This window comes from Synchiropus splendidus, chromosome 1, assembly GCF_027744825.2.
Source record: "Synchiropus splendidus isolate RoL2022-P1 chromosome 1, RoL_Sspl_1.0, whole genome shotgun sequence".
In the NCBI taxonomy this organism is placed as follows: Eukaryota; Metazoa; Chordata; class Actinopteri; order Syngnathiformes; family Callionymidae; genus Synchiropus; species Synchiropus splendidus.
Window position 1 is genome coordinate 52489740 of NC_071334.1, and position 27247 is coordinate 52516986.

The 27247-nt window shown below is 43.1% G+C and overlaps 1 protein-coding gene across 1 annotated transcript; it reads right to left on the reverse strand.

Moving 5' to 3' along the window:
• Positions 1-282: 282 nt before the first annotated feature.
• LOC128751140 (muscarinic acetylcholine receptor M4-like) lies at positions 283-27247 on the reverse strand. Its single transcript, XM_053851980.1, has 7 exons — positions 26640-27247; positions 15650-16248; positions 14270-14424; positions 11731-11938; positions 11595-11666; positions 7836-8108; positions 283-4040 (listed from the first exon to the last, which is right to left on the reverse strand). The coding sequence occupies exons 1-7, from the start codon at positions 26692-26694 to the stop codon at positions 3795-3797; spliced, it is 1608 nt and encodes a 535-aa protein (XP_053707955.1). The 5' UTR covers positions 26695-27247; the 3' UTR covers positions 283-3794.

The window sequence follows — 27247 nt, forward strand, 5'->3', positions numbered from 1 at the left end:
AACCATGTTTTTCCAAAAGTGTGTTTTTGTTTATGTCAAAACATCAGTTTCAACAACATGTTTGGATGATGTGCTGAACCACCTCATAATGTTGGTTAATTTTTTTTCAAACTTTTGATCTGGATACTGAGCAGCAACGTTTTCCTGTCATGACGTTAGTCAACTCACTGTTGTGGAATGTGCCGATCAAAATAGACCAACTGATGTGATCAATGACCCCCGATGGACAAAGGGGCGGGCCAAGGGACGAATTGACCTACTTAGGTGATGAGCTCCAGTTGTGGCGGATGTAGGTCAAAGGGCAGATGTATACCTTTAAATGGGTTGCTTTCTTGTCAAAAGCGATGATGGTGGACACACCGGGGACAAACAGCGACTCACTGGTCGTCAGCGAGACGGCTGTCACGGGCATATGTAGGAACTCGGTGACCCGAACTCAGCGCATGGCTGTGTGATCTACCTGTGCCTGGCCGATCGACCGGTTGGTTGTGTTCAATGTAATGGGCGCCGCTGAATTAAAAGGACACTTCTGTTAGTTATATTCAGTTTTTGTAACATATCGGAAAAAAAGGTTACTACTTTTTTGATGGTTTGTTGGTTTGCTGTTTTGCAGAAATAGCTCTTTTTCGGTAGATAGGTTGCTGACTGGACAACGGCGGTGGCTCTCAGTGTCTGGTGATCAGACCATAGGCACGGTAAAGTGAGCGCACACTCACTGCTATTTCTTTGTTTTCCCATGTTTAAACCAGGACTGGTCGTGTCAGAGCACTGCTTGTCCCCATTTGTTGTCTTCTGGAATCTTCCCATGCCGGATGAGGATGGTGGCTTCAGAATTGGCATTGAATGAATGAATGAAAGAATGAATGAATGGGAGTTTATTTCAGTCCCACATCAAACATACAAATAATTCGGTCATCAACTTGATCTGAGGGATGGAAAAGGAGCAGAGAGAAGAAGAACACCTCTTATCATTGTTGTATATCGTTTCCCAGACAGGTTTAGTAGCAGTCCGTATTGATTTGCAGAGTTCTGTTAGTACACTTAAGTGTGCAGTGATGGATACAGTAATAGCAAAGATACTGATCACTTTAACATGGATGAACCATGATGTGACACTTGGATGACCGTTTTTTATGAAGGCCTTTGAATGTCTAACTCTCAGTCAGTCAGTGCTCCTCATTGCTTGCTTTGGTGATGTGGCAGTGGGGTCTTGTAGATTACCACACGTCCCTGTATAGCCACAGCATTGCAGGGCAGACGATGCCTGCCTCAGTCTTCAGTTCCAAATACATCTTTCTCACTGCCGCTTGCTTCTTCCCGACGTTATAAACCACTTGTTGGTCATCGTGGTCGAATGTTCTCCTGGACTGACTCATTTCTGACCAGCCATTCTGGCGTGAGAACCTTGGATTTCTTCACTTCCTGTTGAAATTTCACATGAATGGGGCGTGGTCTGGTGCCCTCTACCGGTCGATCCTCTGAGCAGAAAATCCTCATTGTAGCCCACATTGTTCTTGGTGAGCTCCTCTGTGAAGAGCCTGAGGTCATCAGCTTCCATGTCTTCAGGCGCTGAGTGTATCATCACGTTCTTGGCTCTAACTTTGGCTTCCAAGTGGGCGATTGTTTTTAAGCTCACTCAAAACTGTGTTCTCCGTCTTTAGATGGTCTGTTCAATCTTTTCAGTGATGAAATCTCCATTGAACAATCTTGCAGTCCCGCCTTTATTTTGACAGTTTCCTTCCTTTGTTTCCTCTCTCAGTGTATCAGATTGTTTGTTAACTTTGACAAGACAAATTTTTGGTTGAAACAATTTGCAATTTTGTAAATATCGCAGATTCCTTAGCTGAGTAGTGGTAGTGGTTTGGTCCGTGGAACTCATTTCTGGCTCGGTTGTCCCGACAACTCTGTCCTCTGATCTTCTGTTTCCTTGCCTCAGAGTTTCCAACTGGCCCTCCTACCACTGTTCTCGAAAAACGTTGTGTTTCATGTTCGTCTTTGTCTCAATATCCTGCGATCTCTCCAGAGCTCTGGCTTGTGTGACCGTCCCGTCTTGTGTCTCCAATATAATGAAGTGTTGCAGACATTTGTGCAGCAGCATTAGCCTCCTTTCCCATTTTTTTTGGCCTGGCTCAGTAGGTCTAGCTGCATTTGGACCAACGCACAGCTGCAACAATATCTTTACTGGAACAACAGATTCATTGAAAGGGAGTGACCCACCCCAACACCACGACACATTGATCAGTTGTCTTAAAAACAATACATAAACACAACAATCCGACCTGAAATTACATATGAGCTTTGCAAAATCCACTGGAATGTCTATGTCGCTTTGTCCATGCTGCTCCAAATAGACCTTCCAATCAGATCTTGAAGATGGAGTGCATGTCTGCTTGAGTGAGAAGTGTTCTATCATCAATTTTCAAGAAGAAAGAATGCTGGAAACCAAGGCGAGGGATCGATAAAGGAAAGAGTTACTGCGTCCAGTCCAAAGACAGATAGATGATCTCCGGTTTGCCTTGACAATGTTCCAATGACAATGTTCTAGTTCTGGCGATGGACAGACTGGTTAGAGAGCCAGCGGTGACACAGCCTGACACGGACGCTCAGGTTTTCATTGGGTGAGACCAGGAAGGCTAAAAACTAGAGGATGAATGCCTTCGACCTGTGGTGAGGACAGGCAGACATGTTGAGGAGTGTCCCAAATGAAGGAGGATGACGAAGACAACCAATGACGCTCATGGACAGAGGAAAGGAGGACGAGGAGGTGTCACTTGAGAGGCTCCAAGATGGTGGAGACGCTCACTTGCCATGGCAGCTGCTGATGAAAAGTGATTTAAACCAATCCATCAAATGAATGCAAACCACCGAGATACTTTGGGTCTGGACATTTGGAAGGAAACTACATGGACAGGCGTGAACAATGAAGGGTTGATTTTAAAAAAAAATAAATAAATATGAAAAAGTATATATATAAATATATATTTACAAAACCATTGCATTTTATTCCAAAGTTATTCCCATGCTCATTTGTATTGTTTGATTTTTTTTTTAAATACAACAGACCAAAACAGGTTCACCAGGACAATGTGAATGATATTGTTGAATGTACATGCACCATCTTGGTACTGTAAGTGTGAGACTCTTTACAACCCTGTAGTGACCTTCCATTATTGTAAGACTGTGTCCATGGTGGGGGGGATATATATATATTTTTTTTTCATTATCGCAACCTCACTCTGTCTATTGACTCTAACAGCTCTTGATATTTGGGTTATATTCCTGTTTACTACCTGACAGTTTTATCTGAGGAGACTACAGCTCAGAATGTAGAGCCTGGGACTTGAACTCCTACTGGTGACCTCACTGGGTCACACGAGTCTGTGGGCTAACCTGCTGTCATGTGTCTTGCTTAGGCTTCTGTTTAACAGAGGCATTTGGTATCATTGGTTCTATCCCTCTGTTGCTGTAATTAAAAAAGCTTTTTGTTCTGTTTTTGCACATTTTTTCTTTTTTCCCAGCTGTTTTGTTTTCTTTTTTTAATGACCACACTACGTTCATATGCATCAGTAGATATGACTGTCATTAATGTGCACAGATATATGCACAGGCAGATGGATTTGAGCTGCTCTTGCGACCAAATCTCCCGCCTAGTCGGCTTTTCCAAACCCATCTGTCTATCTTTGTCATTGTTTTCACTCATACTTTAGTCCCCTTCGGTCTCCTCCTCATTTTCTTGTGACAATGATATACCTCTCCCCTCAGTCCCACACCAAGCATCACACTCTCCTTTTAACTCATCTGGTACCGATGTTCTTATACTGGCAGAGAAGGAGGTTCTTGAAAGTCTTTTTGAAGGTGGCGTTGCAAAGCGCGTAACAAGCTGGGTTGATGGTGGAGTTGACATAACACAGCCAGTAGCCGATGGCCCACACAGTGTCTGGAACACACGACTGGCAGAAGGTGGAGATCAGCACCATGACATTGTAGGGTGTCCATGTGATGATGAAAGCCAGCAGGATGGCAAATATGGTTTTGGTGACCTGTGGAGAGATGGGAGTGTGAACAATTTCCAGTGAAGAGACCAAAACAAAAGCTCCTTGAATGTATTAAAAAAGTTAAAAAGAGCCATTTGAGAGTGGAGAACCATGTTCATTAGCTGTTGCAACCCATCCCCACTTCCTTGGCGTAATATATGGGAACGTGGACTTTTGCATCCCATACTGACGCTGAAGGCCGCCCTCAACGTTGCATGTTGACGCATTAGGCTTTGAATTGAAGCACGTGTACTAGATTCCTCCAAATGCGCCAGTTTCTCCTCAAGACGGCTTTGTTGGGAAGTAAAACAAGCCTACATTTCCACCCATTGCTTCTCACTTTCCTCCTAGCAGGGTTTGGCAGAGTATATTCTTATTCGACTCTAGTCAACTTACGATCTCCTCTATCAGCAGAGAGTGTCAAACATTCCGGATGCTCAGATGGATGATAAAAAGGCTTCTTTTACCACAGATCTTAAACGCAGGGAATACAAAGCGTGACGTCGATAACATTCCCATGATATTTGACACGTCACTAAAAATCTGGGAAGAAGCCTAGAGGGGCGAGTAATTTTTTTTTTTTTCGATCGGCTGATATCAGTGTGATCGGTGAATGCCGATCACTACCTTTCATTGCCGAACACAACAACCGATCACGTGTGACAGCCGGCGCTCTGATGAAACCCTGCTGGTTGTGATGCATCTGCTCCTCCCTCCTTCCCTGCTGCTTTATTCTTATACTCTACAGGACGACATCCAACCAGGTAAACTTCCAAAATCACGTAGCTCCTCTATGGATGGGAGAGATTCTCTTACACTCAAGCAGTGTATCGCACTGGCTGCTGCATATAAAGGACCAAAAATGACATAATAATAAATAAATAAGTAAATACTTAAATACTTAGTAGTAGTAGTAGTAGTAAATAAATTAGGAAATAAAAGAACAAATAAACAAAGAAATAAATAAATGCAAACGTTGAAAACACAAATAAATAAATATAAGTATAATATATTTTATGCTTATTTAATATTAATATTATTTATTTATACATTAATGTATTTATTTGTTTTGTGCATTACCACATTTATTTATTTGATTTATTTACGTATTTCTGTATTTCCACATTTATTTATTTCCGCATTTCTGTCTCTGCTTCACTTTGTGGGAGGAAAAGTAAATATCTAAATGAAGTGGGTGGTTCTAACAAGGCGCTGAAGCAGGACTGGTTCATTCTGCAAACCCGACGGAAGAAATCGAGTGCCATATTCCGCCACCAGAGCTGCTGCTGAATTTGGCAAAGCCACTTGAATACTGTCAGCAACTTTATGCTCAATGATACAACATTAGTCATGAGATACAGTACGTACCGGAGTAACAGGATCAACTTTGCCTGTCATGAGTTCACTGCTATACATGAATAAATGTTAAAATCCAAGCTTAAATTAGGAAATAAACGTAAACATAAGCATAAAATTCATGTATAAAGCGTAAATGCGCCGCACTTTACACAGAATGTCACTATGCTTTGCGCGGTGTGCTTGACTTTGGAGCCTGTCGGGTGGCAACAAAACAGCTTGTTCACTCTGCAAATGCGGTGCTCATACAGATACCTCTGACCCCGTTTCCCGTGGCAACGCCAGAGCAGAAGCAGCCGCCGAACCTGCTGCACATCTACCGCTGCTTGCGTCCTGCCTCACACTCAGATCTTTGCTCATGTTATGCTCCTGCTGAGCTGAACCTTAGTCTTCCTGTGGTGCTGTGTGCCATTATGCCTTTTAGACCGGTCCTGATGAGAAGCCCTGCTTGTCCTTGCACTTGTTAGTTTTGTTTCACCAAACCGACTCACGGGCTACACCACGTGCCAAAAGGGGGCGAGACGTGGCGTGGGGGAATGCGGGGGTCGGGTTAGAGCAATTCAACAACAATGGGTTACTAAGATTTTTTCAACTCGCTGCTGTTTTGTAAAAATATAAAAATAAAAAATTCTCTGGGATTCGACCGATCTCTGTTGTTTCCCAACAGATTCAAACTTGATTCCCTGTTACTCTGTCGGATCGTGTTCCAGTTTCCAATTCTTCTGATGTATCGTATATGGACGTACGGTGACAGCAGTCAAGTCGCCGCTGAGCATTGGATTGTACAGCGTGAGAACAGGAGTCATGAGCTGTAAACTGTGATTTACTCGCACAGTATGAGCAGCAACTGAATACTGCGCTTGAAAAGAATCACAGAGTGCGTGGCCAGCGTAACGCAGGGTTGGGATGGTTTGGTCAAGTGCTGTATTGAATCTGCAGAGCCTGCTACTGAACATCTGTCCTGACCATCATCAAGTCTTGGCAACATCACGGTTGGTTGGGACCATAGGGTACATTTGCCATGAAGTCTGTCAAGATTTAGGACCCAGGAGGAGACAGAGGAGGATTGGCTTTTATCCATGGCATTTAATTCTGGCCAAAAGGTTGAAGGGAATAAAGCAGAAGAGAAGGAGGGCGAGGATAAAACTGGACAAGACGACAACAGAACTAGACGTCCAAAAGAGCTTCACAAGATGATAAGACTTTTTGAGATGAGACGATGACTGGACGATGACTAGATGAGATGTGATGAGGCAAGACTTGGCTTAACTTGGCGAGATGATGACTTGACTTGAGGCGGAGACTTGACGGAGCAAGATGACACTATGACTTGGTGCGACGGCTCTTGACCAGACTGTTACGTGACTTGACGTGGAGACTTGACTTGACTTGACTTGACGAATCATGACGAGATGATGGCTTGGTGAGACGGAAATTGACCAGACTGTTACGTGGCTTGACGTGGAGACTTGACTTAACTTCACGAGGCATGACGAGACGATGGCTTGGTGAGACGGATCTTGACCACACTATTACGTGACTTGACGTAGAGATGTGACTTGACACGGCAAGACGAGACAATGGCTTGACCAAACGAGACAGGACTCGACCAAACAGTTCCTTGACTTCACATGAAGACTTGACTAAACTGGACAACGGCTAGATGAGGACTTGATGAAACGTGACAGACAGATGTGACGCAGAGGAAAAGGCAGCAGCACTGGAACACAGGAACAGAGGAGCAGATAAAGAGGAAACAAAGCAAAACACAAGGTGCAATCCACTAGACTAGAGGAGGGCAGAGCCAAGACATAGGAGGGGCACACACACAGGAGGACCAGACTAACCCCGCCAAAATAAAACTGGGAAAAAATGAACATTCAAATGAGCTTCTGAATAGTGCTCTGAAACCTGATGTATAAGGTTCCATCTTCCATAGACTTGCCTGATCACTGAAGATGACATGTTTCATGACACAGTATTGAAAGGTTGATGAGGTTTCATGAAACAAGCCACCAGATGGCACTCATGGTTGAGAAGTGATGTGAGGCTTCATTTATTTAGTTGTTCAAGTCCAAACATTTTACGGCAGACAGCGCCATCTAGAGGCCTCTGAAAATTAGGACAGTGTTTTATCAACCCTGCAACACTGTTTCATGATGCCTCATCAACCCAGCACTCACATCAGTATGTTAAGGCATGTGCTTCAATTGGAAACCGACATGGGTTTGTCATGTTTTGCAGCATTTCGTGCCTCTGAGGTTATTCTGAAGAATATTATTGACAGAGATGTCTGTTATGGCGAGTTGTTATATTAAATGCGTGAGGAAAACACTACTACCCACTGCTATGTTGAAAAGATTCTCACAGCCGTCGCTGACTCGGCCTTGGCGGGGAGCGGATCTAGAAATAGTCATTTAACATGAATTGAACTACGATACGTACTTTCTTTTCCCGCGCTGCCATTTGTCGCTTCCTCTTGACTTGGCTCCGTGCAATACTTGCAAACTTCCTGGCCACAGTGCGAGGTCTGCTGATGGGTATGGATCTCCTCTCTGCTCCATCCACTGGTGGCACGATCTCCAGAGCAGTGATGCACTCGTCTCCTGAATGCTTGGTCACAATCTTTATCTTGGACCACCTGGAACTCGGGTTTATTTTCGACACGCAGGGATTGCTTGATGTCAATGTCAAAATGGTGTTGGAGTTGGTTGCAGCCTGAAATGACAGCAGGGGACTTATTCAGACAAAGTCATTGAGGTCATTGACACAATCTAAGCTAAAACTTCATCGAGGAAATTCAGTTAGTCAGACAAAGTTCATGTCAGGAAAAAGAGATTAATAGCTTGTGACACTTCAACAATAACAAGTCTATTTAGTCTTTCGCCCACCCCCGAGACTAACTGGTCATTGGTCTATAAAATGTTATAAGTGCACTTCTGTGTGATGTAGTGTCCTTATTAACATAAAAGAAAAAGACAGAAATGAACATCAACAGAAAATATGTAAAATGTGACTGAAATTAAAATAAATAAATCCCCATTTAAATTAGACATTTTTGAACGACCTATTACATTTGATACAAAATGAAATTCGATACAATCAATATATCATACATTTAAATGAAGTTCAACATATAACAATAACAATAACAACAACAACAAAAACAACAATAACAATAAGAATAACAGCAACAACAACAACAAAAATAATAGCACTAACAACAATTACGACAACAAAACAATAATAATAACAACAACAAAAACTATAGCAACAAAAACAACAATTATAGTAACAATAACAACAACAATAATAACGATATCAACAATAACGACAGCAACAACAACAATAATAACAACAACAATAATAATGTTAACAACAGCAACAATAATAATAACGCAGCAATAACAATAATAACAACAAAAACAATAACAACAATAATACTAATAATAACAACAACAAAAGCAATAATAATATCAACAGCAATAACAATAACAACAACAACAATAATGACAACAACAACAACAACAATAGTAATAACAATAATTTATGCTGAGTTTGTCCTAATCCAAATGAGGAAGTCAGGATTACTGGCTTCAATGAGCATGTTTTCAATTGCTCAGCTTTTCAGCGAAGCAGTCTGCACAAAGCAGGGTGATTGCTGGCAATATTCAGCCAGTTTTTGCTGAAAAAGCTGCAGCGGTTCATCAGCGTGATCGGCTTGTAATGCCTGTTAGTGGCGCCTTCATTTGCTGCGAGCATTTCTAGACGCAGTCAACACACTGGTCTTTCCTCATGTCCCATTGAAGTCACAGCGCTACATAGGCTTCGGGTGACTTTTCCCTTTGTTTTCAGCACTGTGCATGTTTCCGTCGTATCTCTTGAGGGTTTGTTTACTGCACTTCATACGGCATCATGGATGATGAGGAGCCGTCCGTTTCAGTCCAAGAGCCAACTTTCTTTATCCGCTTGATGGTCTCATGCCCTATCCCCCGGCACGCCAGGTCTAAGAAGAATTTGCTGGCGGCTGGCTGTTGTTGCATTTCAACATGTTAGTTTTTCAAGGAAGCCATTCTCTTCCGACTGAGTGCTAAAGCATGGAAAAGCATGGAGAGCCCCTTAAAGGAAAGAAAAATAGGTCAAATAAAAAATGCACAGTGGAGACACCCCGGAGAGTTAAAGTTTGCTGTGTCACCAAGCTTCACGACTTCATTTTGAAATATCATGTAATGAAGCGTCAAACCGTCCCCAAAAATATGATGACGTAAAAATAAAAAAAAACTAGGTGCAATTTAAAATAAAAAAAGAAAAGGTGCAATTTATTGTGGTCTTCTCCCAAAGGTGCAGTGACCTTAGTGGCTCAGTGGAAAAATGCAGCAAAGGGGGCTATTTACAAAATGTTCATCATTCCAGAAATAGAAAAAAAACCCAAACAGCTCACAATTAACTTTCTAACTCACAGGTTTCTCAGTTCTCAGCCACCAACACAACTCAAGCAATACAAAATGGCTTGCTTATAGACCCCTTTTCCCCTCCCCTGGACAAATCACGTGGCATCAAATTCCATGTTACAATTAAACACAGTTTCTGTCTTTTCATTTGAGAGTGTTCCATTTCAATGTATTTACTTTTATGAGGCCATTTTCCCAATAAAATGCCCCAAATTAAAGCAAATATAGTTTTAAGCTGCGTGACACAAACCGCAAATAAAAGTGCGCAAATAGATCTGTTCCGCTCGACCGGCTGCAAGACGCGTCTCGCTGGCTGTTTTGCGTGCGGGTACTTGATGATACGATGTATGAGCGGGGGAAGTCGGACAACTGAGTCTGCACCCTATTATGTTATTATAGATATTATATATTATGAGTTATGCCAGCAAAACTGTTTAGTGATCGCTAACCGGACGAGTTGTGAGACTAAGTGCGTGTGTGCGTGCGTCTGCCTGCAGCCACTGTGCGGGAGGGGAAAACTGAGAGCACGCAGGAAGCTCTCGGTGACGGACTGTCGGAGCTTCTCCGTCACATCAAGTCATCAACAAATCAACTTTGCTGTTTGTAAACATTTGTGAAATCAGCTTTAGCTTCAGTGAAACTTTTAATTTGATATGAGGGATCACAGTTTGGTGAGTTTCTAGAGACTCTGCTATGTCCGTGAAATATTGACATACTGGCCGCTTGTAGCGGGAGTCCGAGACAGAGAGCACCACATTTATACATATTTCCACTCCGGACGTTTTCAGATTCAGGTGGACCCGACCCACTGCACCCGACTCCAAAACGGCGACAGGTTTTCCGTCTCCCTGAGAAAGGCTGCTCCTCTAGCTTCGTAAAATTAATAACTATTTCCAGGGCAATTGTCTTAGCGCCAGCTGCGCTAACAGCCAGCTGCGCTAACAGCCAGCTACGCTAACAGCCAGCTGCACTAACAGCCAGCTGCTAAGTAACGGTCTCACTTTCATGAGCCCGGAAAACTCTCTGTGCTCCATCAAGTGCTGGTGCTTTAAATGGCGTGTTTAATTTGAAGGCGCTTCCCTGCACAGCATTTTCCTGTGCATGTGCTGCAGCATGCAGACTTCACATGACAGATTGAAAGAACCTCCACTGCAGACTTGCTGCTACCCAGTGAGCAGCAGGTAGGGAGGGAGGAGCAGATGCATCACAACCAGCGGGTTTTTATCAGAGTGCCAGCTGTCACACGGGATCAATTGTTGTGATCGGCAATGACAGGTAGTGATCGGCCCTCACCGATCACGCTGATAGCCAGACCACAGTGGAGACAGAGATGGCAGTTTTGTGTGTGTCTTGCTCATCTATCTATGATGGCACCCGCCACATTGGCCCAGAGATTACAGGTAGTCATTTTGAACTTCATTTTATGAGTGACTCGCTTGGATGAAACATTTCCACAATTCTATTCCCAAAGCTTTCTTCGTTGAGAGGGATTCCAGAGGAGATGAAAACTGCTACCTCCTTGCTCAGGTTAGCTGTGTGTCTCAGTGTGGTGACAGGACCAGTCCTCCTCTTCTGTATGTGTGAGCGTATATTCAGCGAGGAGGATAGGTCTGATAGAGAAATTCATCCTGAAAATACTGTAGTTCTAAGAACTGAAAAGCTTCATGCAGTGCGAGAGCAGCCCAGGTTTGGCCTGTTTTGTGTCACAGTATAAGTGAACATATATGATTTGTTTGTGGGGATGAGGATTCACCTCTGTGTTGGCCTTTGCTCCTGTTGAAGGAATAAAAGCTGTTGAGGAATCGTTGGAGCTCTCTTTCTCCTCCTAAATAGATGGAAAAGAGTGTGAGAAGCAGCCGTTTTTCATCGTGTGTTGGCAACCAGGGTACCTGGGTAAGTCCTGGGCTAGGCTGAGTTGCAGGATGAGGATGAGGCTGGCCTGGTTCAGCGTCATCGATTCCGCCGTTTTTGAGGACGTCCCTCTCAGCAGTAGCACAGTCGACGCTGAGCTTTTGGGAGCAGCGAGGGCTTGGCTGAGGGCTTGTCTCGTTGTTGTTGTTCTGTTTTAGCAGGTGACTTTTGATCAAGCTGGGAGTTCTGGAAACACAAAGACCAACAATCCAGTCGGTGTATCTTTTTTATTCTTAATCACATGACCACCAGTGCTGCTACTCTCCACTAATCCTTCCTTCATTGGGGACATTTCACACCCCGCTGTGCCTCTTCACGCTTGGCTGTCTGTGCTGGGTCGGCAGCCTCTCAACACTTCATTTTGACAAATAAAGTGGTGCCTCGGTTTTCGAACGTCTCGGAATTCGAACAAAAATTTCTCGATTTTTTTGCTTCAGATTTTGAACGAAAATTCAGAACTCGCCCCCGAAATAAGCTGGAAAAATCATAACGCGCACGGACCGATCAGCTCACCCACGACGCGTTTTGTTATTGTGTATAACGCAACCTATGTATGCAGACGTGTCCCGTTAGCTACGTTTACTGACTGTTTTTTCTTCATATTAAGGTGTAAAACCTTTCCTGTCTCCACACTGGACCGTGGTAGAGTGTCACAGGGGAGGTGCTCGCTCTCCACACCTCCGAGGCTGGAGCGCTCACTCCAGGGTTTGATGTCCTGTTGTGGGCTGGAGCTGGGACAGGGATGAGGCGAGTCTGGGACAGAGCGTTACTTGGTTTATGACTTTGTCACAGACAAACTGCACAGAAGCGCACATTCAGAGCAGGACACGCACCGGGCACCTCTTCACTTCTGGAGAGACGTCACTCACTCGGCAACCCCTCCCACATGCAGCGGCCACACACATAGAGGAACAGCGCACCTGCAGCAGACACTCTACATTCACTCCTACAAAAGACTATTTTAAGGCTTATTATTTCTTTTTCCATTCATTGTAATGGGAAAAATCGATATAGATTTCGAACAATTCACTTCTTGAACGGCTGTCTGAAACGGATTGTGGTTGCTACAATAAGATCAGAAGGTAAAGTCATGGCGCCTTGGTGAATATAATTCATGTTGAGTTGTGTTCATCCGTATTGGCAACATCTGATTCTACTTATTGATGAATTACTCCACAAAAGCAAGAGTCTTTGGCTTCATCGTCCAAGCCTCTTACTTTACCTCGTGTCCTGCGGGATGATGATGATGTCACATCCGGCAGATACGAGATGTCTGTATGTTCTAATGAGCCAGAGAAAATTGAAATGAAGGATTTGATAGCGCTTTCTACCACATTTGGAACATTTACATCCACAAAATACGATGTTTGTCATCAGGTTGGCAAAGTATAAGTCTGTGGAACAATTGGATATATTGCCCCAAAACCAGAATCACCTCATCAACAGACAATTATACACCTGTACTGAAGAGGTTTTTATCATTTGCCAAGGAAAAATGTGGCTCCATGAAAGAGTTTTAACCTTTACTGAGTCCATCCGGCCACTTCCTGGTTTGCGGAACTGCGCGTTGTGATTGGCTGACAGGTAGAGGGTATTGTTTTCATTGTTTTATTTGATATTGCACCAAAATCAGAATGGACACCTTAGCAGGCAGTTATACACATCTGAAGTGAATCTCTATTTGCCAGGGAAAACAATCCCACCTACATGTCAGCCAATCACAACGCCTTGTTTCATACACTGCAGAGAAGAACAGCCTTATACTACACGAACAACTCAATGACAAATCACTTTTTGTGGATATAAATGTTATGCATGTGGTAGAAAGTGCTATCAAATCCTTCATTTCAATTTTCTCTGGCTCCTTAAAACATTGGAAAATCGTATCTGACGTCATCGTCCCACGGCAGGTAGGACACGCTTGGTAAGACAGATTTGGTGTCTACTCTGGGACATGATCGATAATGTTCATGTGTGGTGACTGGGCCAATTCAAGAGCTGCTTGACTGCAGTTTGGTGTCTCTTGTGTTTTGGAATGTAATGAGCAGGAGTCTTCTGGGTGTTGATGCTGCCGTCTACTACACTCCAAAGATCCCCTCCTCCAAACCCCCAGCCTCCCAAAAAGCCCAAATCACTGCAAATCCCTGTAGAAAATCATTTGTAACTGAAAAATGATTGACCCACAAAACAGGAGGAAAACTTTGGTTTACATCCGGTGGGTTGCAGTGCAGTTGGCAACTTCAAGTGATACAGCAGAATGTGACAAATCCAAAAGGTTTTTGAGCCATTTGAGCCAATATTTATGCACGCAGTCCTTCAAGCAACTGGGAGTCACAAGCGATATGAAAGCTCCATGTAGTCATGTGAGGCTCAGGATTGTCGTGAATGTGTGATTATGCTGTTCCACGAATTATCTGAAATCTTGTCAAGTCAAAGTCATGCTAATTTTTTAAACTTTTTTTGCATGTTTTTTTCATTTATATTTAACACTGTCGCCAAAAGGAGAAAATTACACACATTATTCCCTTCTTGTCTTTCTTCTCTGGTTTGTGTTTGGAGACCCTGCTCCGGGAGGCCAAGGAGATGTGGATGTACAGGACCGTCATTATAACCACGGGGAGATAGAAGGCTGCGATGGCTGTCCCAAAGGTGACTGCAGGGTTGGACAGGAACTGTCAGGGGAAAGAAAGAGAAGGGCAGTCAGTTTTGAGAAGACACCGCACCAGACCAGAATATTTGTTCAGTTTGGATGCAGAATTATCAGCCCAGTCTATCATGCGAATCTAGGATGTGGAAAAAAAAATTTTTTTTACTTTTGTATTAACCATATTTTATACTGTTATTATTTTTCTGTCCTATTTTGTTAAAGCAGATCTAATTATTGTTCAGAAAATAAAATATGTCTCCTGTTGTCCCGAGAGTAGTTTGCAGCTTCAAATGCTGGTGACTTCAGAACTCGATAGTTGCTTGTTTGAACAGGAAATCTTAAAGTAGGGATGCACCGATCATGATCAGTCGATGTCAGCGTGATCTGTGAACGCTGATCAAAACAACCGCTGTCGCGGAGTCCCGTGACAAGCGGCCAGTATGTCAATATTTCCCCAACACCGCAAAGTCTCAAGAGATTCACCAAACTGTGATGTCTCACGTCGACTTAAAAGTTGCTGCATTCCACTAGGTTTTTCCATTTTTCCTCCTTAAAGAGGAAGAGTAAACGTGTCTGAATTAAAATTATTCAATGCTTCATTTTTTCACATCATCGGCACAGAAGGTCTCGTCATTTTCATTACAAATTCATAATCAATCCGTGTGATCAGCATCCACAACAATCCAACATCCCTACCTTAAAGGTAAGTTTACCTACGGGTCACGTATTCTGTGTTGCAAACATTGTATTGATCATCAACTGGACTTTTGCTTCCAGTGTTATCGCAGAAGTGAGCCTTCTGCATTACATGTTGACAGACAGATGTTTCATTTGCTTCCATTGAAAGTGTAACACGACACATGCTACACGGAAGGTGTATTCGGGGACACAAGACTTGAAAATGATGAGGTTTCATGACACTGTATTGAAGGGTTGAAGACGTTTCATGAAAGAGTGTCATGATTTTCAGAGGCCACCGGATGGCGCTATCTGCTGTAAAATATTTGGACTTGAACAACTGATTCAATGAAACCTCACATCACTCACAAACCAAGAGCGCCATCTAGAGGCCTCTGAAAATGAGGACACTGTTTCAACAACCCTGCAAGACTGTTTCATGACAACTCATCTACCCATCACTATTTCACGCTTTGACAACAGAGCACCGCAGTGACTCCAAAAGAGATTTGGTGTGTGTTGTCTAATGTCCTGACTGATGGAAATATTTGAAATAAGTCAATAAACTGTACCTGAATGTAACACTCGCCGTGGGGCACCGTCCTTTGTCCGACGATGAACTGCCAGAACAAGATCGCTGGAGCCCAAAGGATAAATGACAAGATCCAGGCTGCGGCTATCATCAAACCCGCCATCTTTGTTGTCCTTCGTGTCGGGTAGGTGAGTGGCTTGGTCACACAGAAGTATCGATCAAAACTGATGATCAGTAAATTCATCACCGAAGCATTCGACACGACGTAGTCTAACGCGAGCCAGAGATCACAGACCACAGGTCCCAGTGGCCAGGAGCCCACAATGATGTAAACAGTGTAGAGATTCATGCTGAACACACCAATGATCAAGTCAGCACATGCTAAAGAAAACAGGAAGTAGTTATTCACGGTTTGTAAATGGCGGTTGACTTTGATGGAGAGCATGACCAGAATATTTCCAGTAACGGTTACAAAACTGAGAGATCCGGTGACGAAGGCGATGAAAAACATCTCCAAGGCTTTGTAGGAGCGCCCCGTCGCCATACCGTCCTCCACCACCGGGCAAGCCGTCGAGTCATTTGTGCTGATGTTGCACGTTGAATTGAAGGAAGATTCAACTGTCAGGTTGAACGACGAGCCTGCAACAATGAGACAACAATGGGATATGAGACTCACTAGATACGTTTCTTTACCGTATCTCCAGTGTAATTCTGAAAGATAAATTAAAAGAAACTGGAACGGACGGAAAAGATGTTATTTATTATATATTTTCTAATTGAAACGCATGCTTAAAATAATGCATCTATTTCCTTAAACCAAACCCAACAATAACACAAAGTCAACCATGCAGCCAGTGAAGTAAATAGCTACATCAGTGTAATTTCTTATGAACAGCATTGCGCTTTGTGGAATGTTGTTAAATAAGGAAACACATTCTGAATCATCACCTCCATCAATCTCCTCTCTGGCCTTCCTCTCCACCTTCTGCCTGGCAGTTCCAACCTCAACATCTTCCTACCAATGTACTGGCTCTCTCTCCTCTGTACATGTCCAAACCATCTCCATCTAGCCTCTCTGACTTTGTCTCCTAGACACCTGACATGTGCTGTCCCTCTGATCTACTGCTTCCTGATCCTATCCATCCTGCTCACTCCCAGAGAGAACCTCAGCATCTTCATCTCTGCTACCTCCAGCTCTGCCTCCTGTCTTTTCCTCAGTGCCACTGTTTCCAAACCATACAACATTGCTGGCCTCACCACCCTTTTGTACACCTTCCCTTTCATCCTTGCTGACACCCTTTTGTCACGCATCATACCTGATGATGATGAGATCATCTGATGATGATGAGAGTCATCTTTTAGTTTGTCCCTTCCTGACATAACCCTCTGCATTTATCCGGGCTTGGGACCGGTGTAAGAAGAAACTTGCTTGCCCCCTGTCACTGCTGCATTGGCAAAGGACACTGTCTCATGAAAACCAACACTGTGTCATGAAGCCTCAACTACACATCAATACTGTGTCATGAAGCCTCATCTACACTTCAACACTGTGTTATGAAGCCTCATCTACCCTACAACACTGTGTCATGAAGCCTCATCTACCCTACAACACTGTGTCATGAAGCCTCATCTACCCATCACATGGCAAATAACATATCTCAGTTCATCGCCTTTATTTTTTTCTGCACTCTTGATGCTGCACTCTAAACCCTTGACAATGTGTTTCCACTGAAGAATAAGATTGAAAGCTGAATTTTCTGCTAAGACATGAGCAAGGCTCCTTCAGCACTGAACTGCATTTTTTGCCGCAACCAACAGGTCATCAACATCAACAAGACTTTTTTTTATTGAAGTAAGTCAAGTGAGTCTTTTCAATATTTTCTTATTCTTGCAAGAGACCCATTTGATCTCGTTTTTTCAAAAATGTATGAGGCAGAGGATTGCAGAGATGAAAGTATTATCGAGGAAGTGGCAGAAAAAAAGCCGGTGGTCTGTTCTCCCAGGGGCTTCTCTCTTCAGTGAGAATAAAACATCACACAGCAATGATCAACTTGTGATTAGAGGTTAACGTCAACATCAGTTCTCCTGCCACAGAAAAGTCCCCACTGTTGGCGCTTCACTTGTTCCTGTCATCACTGAAGTTGCAACACTGACGGGGTTTCCATCCACCTATTCCGATTTCAACAGTCAGTAGTAGTGAAAATAAACAATGGAAACGTTACAACAGATAATTCGCAAAAAAAAAAAAAGTTATTACGCTTGGAGGAGGTGGATTTGTTTGCGTATCCAGTTACAACTTCACAAGTTTTTGCTAAGTGAAGCAGTTGGAAAATGCTGTTTCTGTTCTAAATTTGATTTTGACACCGTGTTTTTCTCGCCGACAGTGACGTCATCTCCGTCTTCACCTCAGTCTGTGCTGTGAGTTGAGAGGTGTGTGTGTCACGAAGTATGAATGTTGTTAAATGTTGTGACAATGCAGATTTGTTGGTGTGTAGCCTCTTTGCATGTGTCAGCGAGGTTCATGTATGTTGAGTTGTGAGAGTTTCCAGTGAATTGTGTGCACAAAACTGATGGTGTTTTCTTTCCAGTCATTACAGAGATTGTTTACACCAAGGAATTGGAAGACAATTTGACTATTCAACCAACCCAGACTACCGGTCAGTGCACCAGTGCAGCAGGCACCGGTTGCATAAGGAAGCAGGTTTTGTGATGAGAGGACCGGATATCATGTTACACATACACTATATACGTTCTGGTCCAAAAACTGTCGGTTCATCAGAGAAGCGAACATTAATACTATTCTGTATAGACAACAGCAGAGAGGCTCTCCTCACAGTTATCGCAAAATAACAAATGGAAACTTGCACGCTTGACTCCAATAAGCCAAACTGCAAAGATGGCACTGGACATCTCTACCTCGTCCAGGCTGCTTCTTGTCTAACCTCATCTGTCATCCTGTCCATCACCGTCGCAAACAAACTGACACCCTCTTCTGGAGAAGAATATTCCATATTCCCCCGGATCAAGCTTTTCAGGTATTCACTGAGACAGAAAGTGACGGTGTTTCTGTGCACAATGATGGCGAGTCTGTTTGCCAAGACTGTCCACATGCTTGCAGCTACGCTTCACCATGTCAGAGGTGAGAAAAGGGGACGTGGTGGAGGAAGCAGAGATGTTCAAACCGCCCCTAATGGGGACTGAGGCAGCGGATATGTAAAATAGTGTTGTACTAGCTGCAGGAGGAGAATTAATAGCGGTGCAGGCAGTGTGGATATGAGAGACAGAAGTGATCAGACAGATTCTAGCTCTTCTTCGACATGATCAAGCGACTGTGGTGGTCCTGATCTCTCGTATCGAACAGTCCAAAGCCAGAGGTTGCGAGTCCGTGTCAACTGTCAATGAGGGAGCGACAGTCCTGAGCAGGGTGCCGTCTCTCTGTGATAATCACATGGCCTGTGGGCCACGAGTTTGAGACCCCTGATTTAGAGAGTAAATGTTATGTCTTTATCTATGCTCCGATGAGGATTCTAGCAGCCGATCACCGATACTGATCACATGGCTTGACAAAGAATGAGACCTTCTGTGTACATGATTTTTAAAAATGAACCATTAAGTTTATTCAGACACGTTTTCGTATTCAAAAAATAGAAAAGCCTTGCAGAAGGCAGCAACTGCTCTGTCAAAAGGACAACTGAAAAACATTTAATTAAATGTGAGACGTCGCAGTTTCGTGAATCTCTTGAGACTTTGCTATGTCCGTGAAATATTAACACACTGGCCACTTGTAGTGGGACTCAGAGACAGAGAGCACTGCATTTATGAAAATTTCCACTCTGGATGTTTTCAAAAATTTCACACTCAGGTGGACCCGACTCCAAAATGGAAACGGATTTGGTCGTTTTCGTCTCTGCGTAAACGGCTCCTGGGAAAGTTGAAAATTTATAACTATCTTTTGGGCAATTAGTTTAGCATTCCGAATGTCACCCTGAGACTGAGTGTTGCTAAGCGCTAGCTGCGCTAACAGCCTGCTGGTCTCACTTTCATGAGCCCAGAAAACTCTCCATGCTCTGTCAAGTGCTGGTGCTTTAAATGGTGTATTTCATTTGAAGGCGCTTCCCCGTACAGCATTTTCCTGTGCATGTGTTGCAGGATGCAAACTTGACATGACAGATTGAAAGACCCTCCACTGCAGCAGGGAGGGAGGAAGGAGCGCACGCATCACAACCAGCGGGGCTTCATCAGAGCGCCGGCTGTCACACGTTATCGGTTGCTGTGATCGGCAATGACAGGTAGTGATCAGCATTCACCGATCACACTGATATCGGCCGATGATGATCGGTGACCAGTTGATCGGGGCATGTTTTGTAAGAATGATCCATAGCAATGTAGTGTATGTACATTGCATTACATCATGTGCAGAAGTGCAAATCTGAAAGAGAGAGTTGATTTGATGCCAAGCAACAGCCTGGGGGAGCGTGTTGCCAAGCAGCATAGGCCAGTCAAGAACAAAGAACAGGGGGATGGTGTGGTATTGCATGAGGAAGTCAGGAGCATCAGAGAAGTATTTGTGCATCATTTATATGACAACACGAGACAGTGCCGAGGCGTGTTGTGGGAGTGACAGTGTGGGAATTACACCAGGAATCGTATCTCAGTCAGTCAGGGAAGAGTCTTCATGGACTAAGTACAGGGGTCGACAACAGGCAGCTTTGGTCTCTGTCCTCCCCCGAGACGTGGTTACGCGTGCTGTACCCGCACTGAGCCACGGTGCACATGTGAACACATAGCTGTTTAGGCCAGGTTGAAGGATCAAGAGATCATCTCTGTCATAACAGGAAAAGTGCTAAAATGTAGTACAAGCAGTGCAAAATTAGGGATTTTGTCTGCATGTAAATATTTGAAAATATTTTTCAGAGAACACTCTGCCAGAACTTTATCAAATAGTATGTGGAAAATTAACATTGGAACTAGAACAAACGTTTGACAGATATATGGACTTTGACTGTCTTGCCATGTGATTTCTAGGCTTGACTGAACACCGGTGTGACACAAGCTTCACTCCACTTTGTGATGTGCTCCAAGGCAAAAACCTGCTCACACACCAGCGATTCTATCGTTGCAGCCGTGAAAGACATGTTGAACCAAAGTGCCTGTCGCAGTCAGAGACAGTGTAAGCAACGTGAGAATAGCGATGCCCTGATCCTGGATCTTGAGACAGAACTGAGGATTGCAGTCAGATCATCAGAGGATTCAGAACCACCAAAGACCCCATGTATACGAGCAGCAGGACCACCTCCAGCAGAAAGCTCTTTAAGCGAGAACTTCTTCACTGGCTCAGGTGACTTCAGTGCTCTTGCTTTAACAAGGTCTGTGCTCTGTGATCTGCTTTCCACAGTTCTCTCTCCACTGTCGCGGGTGTTACATTCCAGAACCACGAGCAGTAGGTGAAAATCTGCGAAGTAGCAGCCCCATAATAATAATAACCCCGGAGTTCCTCTGTGAGCACCTCGGGAAGTGGTGGCAGAGACACACAGAGTTTTCAATTCCCACCAAAATCTGAGCAGAGTGAGTCGACAGTCTCAGCTGCTGAGTTTCTTGTGCTCAGAATCAGAATCAGCGAATCAGTCAGTGAGGATCCCACCAACTCGGAAAGTGCTTCTGTACATCGTGCAATAATGACCAAAAATCAAAACAAACAAGCTGCAGTCCAGGTCCTAAGGTTCCTTTTGCTTGTTCAGTCAATCAGCTAAATTTTATTGACAAAGCAAATTTCTCTCAGTACAATTGCAACTCAAGGAGTGTTATAAATGAGAAATTAAAAAAAAAAACCTCCAAAGGTAAAAATTCCCTGTGACACACACATGCACTGACACACTGATAGTAGAAGCGGTTACAGTTACAGTGAAAGAAGCATCAGGGTTAGAGACAGAAGTGCAGAAACACCGGAGGAGGAGAAAAATGTTGAAACAGTAAATCAAAACAACAAAAATAGCCAATAAAAAAACAAAACCATTCAATTCACATAGATGCACGACATGGATGATAATATAAGGATGGTGAGGAAAACATCACCAAAATGGGAGATGAAGATAAAGGATGGTATAAATCAGATCACAGCACTAAATGGAAACAACTTCTAAAACTAAAATTACAACATAACATACTCGGCCTATAAAAAGATGGACCAAAGCATTCGAGCCACTGTGACTGATTCATATCAATTAATTGCTTTGCAGTCATATTTGCCACAAGAGGCAGAAAATGGTGGGATTCAAACCCACAGTTTTAGAACAAAATATTTATATATATTTGTAAAATATTTAAATGTTTTGTTTTGTTTGCCAACCTGACTGAACATCATCGTGATGGTTGCTCTGTTCAGGCTGCCATACAGCTCAAGTTTAACTCAAGCCCTTGTATCATGAATCCATGAACAATACATTCAGAAGAGTCACAATCCTGGTCATTAAAAAAAATATAAAGATAAACATCCATGTCAAAACAAATTACATTATTATAATGCCACATTTTCTGGGATGAATGGCTTCCTATTCATTCAAGAATCAGACTCTAGCTAACAGTACAGCAAACCTCTAGACCAGTGATTCTCAACCTTCGGGCCGAGGTCTATGGTTGGGCCGTGAGCGCCTCCTAGAGGGCCGCTAAACGTATTTTGTTTTACACCTCTGGACCGTGAGACGCTCAGCTTTAATACATTTGCTATATATGGTGGCATCTGTGTGTCATATTGATTTGACAACTGCAATTTTGAGATAGTTATCGACTATGGAGATGTTCTTGAAAAGAAAAAAAGGTGCTGCTACCACAAGAGTGGAAACATTAAAAATGTGTTCATGAAAGCAACTGTCGAAGCAGTTTTTAAAATTAATTTGAAATTTTTATGCTGGTACTTTCATTTAGACTTTACTTATTATTATATTTTGACTTTGTTTTATTACATTTTTTTTATTCAGAATTTTATTCATGACATACAGTTTTATCAATTTTCTCAACAGATGAATATGATTTGCACCTGGTTCTGCTGTTGGTTGGACTTTTAGTTGACAAATAAATCTTGGAGACCGACCATCACGTGGTTTCATGTCATGTCACAAGGGTTTGGTTTGTTTGCGTGTAAGTAGAATAAATACGGTTATTGAACACAAATGAAATCAAGAGAAATGAGTCAGTTTGAGTACTTGAATGCTCCCCGGTCCCATTTGTTCTGGAAAAGGTGGGCCCTGAGATCAAAAAGGTTAAGACCCCCTGCTCCACACAACTATCTCTGGGTGACCTGGCGTGTGCTAGACTCTAGGCTGAGAGTGATGCTGCAGCCACCCATGTGACCACTGGATACATTTACGGCAGCTCAGGAGGCCAGACCAGAGTGAACATGGCATTTACACTCTCACATTTAGATTTTTGCTTTCTTTGAAAAACATTTCTCAAAATGTATTCTGGATTATGCATTTTTTTTTTAAGTGAGAAGCTGAGTATTCAGTGGCAAATTTTTATTTTGGTGGATCACATGAGGAGTGTGGGCTCCTCCCCCCCTCACCCATGGAACGGCCCCCAGAGGCCGTAGCGCAACCCGCACACTGGCTGGAAGCGTCAACATTTGACTACAAAAGGTCTAGAGGGACTGGGGGTGTTGGTCAGATCAACAATACCGTTATCAATGCTGCTTCACAATTCAGTTCCTTAGCGATTCTTTTATTGATTCTCAATGGGAAAACAGGAAGAGAAACAGGTCAGTTAGTGTCAATAGAGCAGTTCCATTCATGATGCTACTCACCGAATCAGGTTCGAATCAAACAGCGGAAACTTGTTGATGGGTTCACTGTGTTGCACAATGACAAGGGACAGTTGAGTCACTGTCATTGAGAGTTGAAAAAGCTCTGTGGATTTAGCATTAGAGGAACAGGACTGAGACTGATCTGGAACAGAGATGAACTCTGTGACGCCTGCACATTAGACCATGATGTCGAAGGTGCATCGTCTCTGCAAACGAAGCCTCATGAAGCAATTTACCATCCACTCAAACTCCTCCATCACTGTGATCGGCTGCAGTGGGCGCTGAGATTAGAAAACTGCTGTACAATGCTCTCTCCTTCTGGATTATGGCAGCAGCGTCGCAGTGTCTGCATTAGCTTGAGAAAAAACACTCTACATGTAGAAATACTTCTAAGATGAAAAATGTGCCTTCATCAGCATATTGTTTCTGTGGGTAAACAGTCGCAGACAAAGCTGACACCATGGTTGTTTTCTTGAGTTTTAGGACTCAAAGAAAGGGTTTGCAGTTTAACAAGAGTTAGGCACTGATGATCAAGACTTCAGTTTTGTCCCGGATGCCATCCATCTAAAATATTCTCTTGTCTGAGGATGACATTGGGGGGGTGGTGGGGAAAAAAAAAATCGATGATGCAATGTATTGTTGCGCTCTCTGTGAATAATCTGCACACTGACAGAAAATATTGATGTTTTATTACAACACACACAGTGGACTCGGAGTCTTCTGTTTGCATCGACCCCTCGTGGTCACCCTCCATCTTGAAATACATGGCCTGGTGAGGGACGTGATAAGCACCGGCGCTGCTAACAACTATCGTCGCTACACCAGCTAGTTGAAGAAGCAAACATGAAGGATAGTGAAAAGAGCAGGAGACCGGGACTAAATCCAGAACACGGACTGAAGTGCTGTACACTTTGTTGCACATCCATGGTTCACACCTGCCATATGGATGAAACCTCTAATCCTCAAAAAGCATTTTGTACTGTGAAAGTCACATTGGATAGTGTCCGCGATAGTGTCCGCTAGTGATGGGCTGTTGAGGGGTCATGTAACAGTCACCACCAGATGGCGCTCTCTGCTCTGAAATCTTTGCATTTAAACAACCATTTCAATGATGCCTCACATCGTTCTCAGACCAAGAGCGCCATCTGGTGGGTTCTGAAAATTTGGACACTGTTTCATGAAGCCTCATCAGCTCATCACTAGTGTCCATGTATCTGCTTAAAAGTAGCATGACATGGAGTCATCCCTCGACCTGGCCTAGTGGCCTGCACATAGAGATCAGGCATCCAAAGATCATGTCAGCAAGCAAAGCAAAGACTTCCTGCCGGGACAGTTGATCTATCAAGACAATTGTCGTCCGCAATGCTAAAGGCCTGAAGAGCATGGCTGTCACTTATAAATGAGAAAAACACCCCACTCCTGATGGTGCTGGTGTCACTTACTGGCATGGTCCTGCTCACAGGACTGGAACCTGCAGAAAGCGCATGTGACCTCGGGGATCAGACCTTTTTACTGTATTAGAATGAAGTGTAACTGCACATCCTCTCATGATTTGTTTTTTTATTTCAGGCAAATTGATGCACTTTATGTCTTTTATGTTACAGACAAAAACAATGTTCATAAAGCTATTCTTTATTGTAAGTTGATCTATATTCTTCTGTATTCTTCTTTTTTCATGAATGTTAACAAGGATACAATGTTATGCAGAGGTGTAATTATAGTAATTTTATAGACAAATGATACTATTTACAGAGGTGGCGGCGAGTTGGGGGGCACGAAATGTTTACTCCTTCCTGAAAGGGCGCTACAGAAAATTGTTGAGAAGCCCTGATTTAACATCATTTTCAAATGGAAATGCAAGAATTTACAAAACACATTTATGTTTTGTAACCTAAATATAATGTAAAACACATGGCTGATGTTGGCCTCTTGGAGGCAGCACCTCCATGTGATGGGGAGATGAGGTTTTATGAAACAGTGTCCTGATGTTCAGAGGCCACCAGATGGCGCTGTCTGCTGTAAAATGTTTCAAAAATGAAACCTTGGATCATTTCTAAACCAACAGTGCCATCTAGTGACCTTGGTAAATTAGGACACTGCTTCACGAACCCTGCAACACTGTTTCATGACGCCTGGTCTACCCTTCACTAGTACACCTGCACTTGTGTCATTGCTTGAGTGTTTTATTACTTGGCCATCAGGATGTCATCTGTTAATAGTAGTGACAGTATTTCCTGGGAGAAAATGCAAAGTAAAATATATTTTTACCATTGTAATATGACAAAATAAATCATAACATACAGCGACTTCGTAAGTCAGGTAAATTCAATCTGCTGGTTTGGAGATGGTAACCCGCTTTGTTTCAGGGGGAAAAATTATATATATATTACTCTTACATAAGACATATTATATAAGAGTAATGACATCATTGTTTATGCTTTTGTATTATTAAATTAATCAATATTTTGTAGCAATTATATACACGTTTCTTGTCAGTGAATACACAAATCTGCTTCACCCAAATATCTCTGAGGAATTTTGCTTGTGTGTACGAGGTTCGGTAATGGAACCAGTCACTCACTGTCAGTCTCTCGACACTTAGACCTTGGATTCTGACTTCATGCCACTGTCTCTCTGACACACCCACACACACACACAATGGAAAGAGCTGCTGTCAGGGGGAAGGATGTAAACAAGATGGGATTAAAGAAGCAGAATGGGGGCAGAGGACATTTTGAGAGGGAGTGCGAGGAAATGATCAAAACCAAAGCTGCTCTCATGATTCGCCTTTTCTTCAAAACCCTAAACCCGTGATTAAACGTGCTTATTCGTGATGCCAAGTCTGAATTCCCAGCTTTCATTCAACACTCGTGATGATTGGCGTCTATATTTTATCACAGCAAATACAAGTGGTTTCACTGGAGAGTTAAGTGCTGCAACTGAGTTTACCAACGTGCCAAAACTAGCATTTCACATCCCTTTTCTTCAGTATATCTGGTCATTAATGTGCTTGTTTTCTTTCTCATATTTATTGATTCCTCTCTTATCTGAAAGTCTGTTAGCACAAAGGCATTACAATTTGCAAACGAATCCAGTGTTGTGATGTGTCTCCAAGACAAGATTATTATTTTGCCAGGATATGTTCCAAAGAAACACAAGAAAATGCTACTTAACGTGGTCTTCAAAGTGTTTGAAAGGGGGAATTGTGAGAGAGAGAGAGTGAGAGTAGACTCACCTGTGAAGTTCCACGGTGGCTGAAGTCCACCAGTTCCAACAGTGGCATTACTCATATTGCATGTTTCTGTGAAGCAGCGCCAACTGTTCTCCACAAGTTTTCTCCTTTCAAGCTCCTTTCAGAACCTTGACTGTCTCATGCCTTGTCCACATACTCTCCAGAGTTGTAGTTTTTGTTTGGCTGAATGTTTCTCTTAGTCATCCACTATTTGTGATGGCGAAAAAAAAAGAGAAAAAAATATATATATAATGTCTCCCCCGGTAATTTGTTGGCGCTTCTACCAACATGCCAGATTTGCTCTCTGCGCAACTGAGAGGGAGGACATAGAGGGAGTGAGAGAGTGGAAGGAGGAGAGAGGAAGAGTGAGAGAGAAGGAGAGAAAAAAAGAGCTCGGCAGGTAGACATGGGCAGCAGAACACTGCCGGATGATGGTTCGGAGGTGACCCCGAAAAGAATAAGATCTGATTTGAGAGAAATGAAAAGGAGAATGAAGGATGCAGGGGGTGTAATGAAGAGAGGGATAGCAGGAAAGAAGGGGAGAAAATGAAATATAAATCTGAGGGTAAGAGTGTGTGAAAAGGGAAGAGGATCAGAAGGGGATGGGGAAA

Bases quoted from the DNA above. Each gene is read 5' to 3' on its own strand.
- LOC128751140 (XM_053851980.1), bottom strand. From the start codon at position 26,694: ATGAGTAATGCCACTGTTGGAACTGGTGGACTTCAGCCACCGTGGAAC. The intron at 11,667-11,730 runs GTACCCTGGTTG...CCATCTATTTAG, and splicing joins CTAGCCCAGGACTTACCCAG to GAGGAGAAAGAGAGCTCCAA. The intron at 4,041-7,835 runs GTACGTATCGTA...ATCTCTCCACAG, and splicing joins TGGCAGCGCGGGAAAAGAAA to GTCACCAAAACCATATTTGC.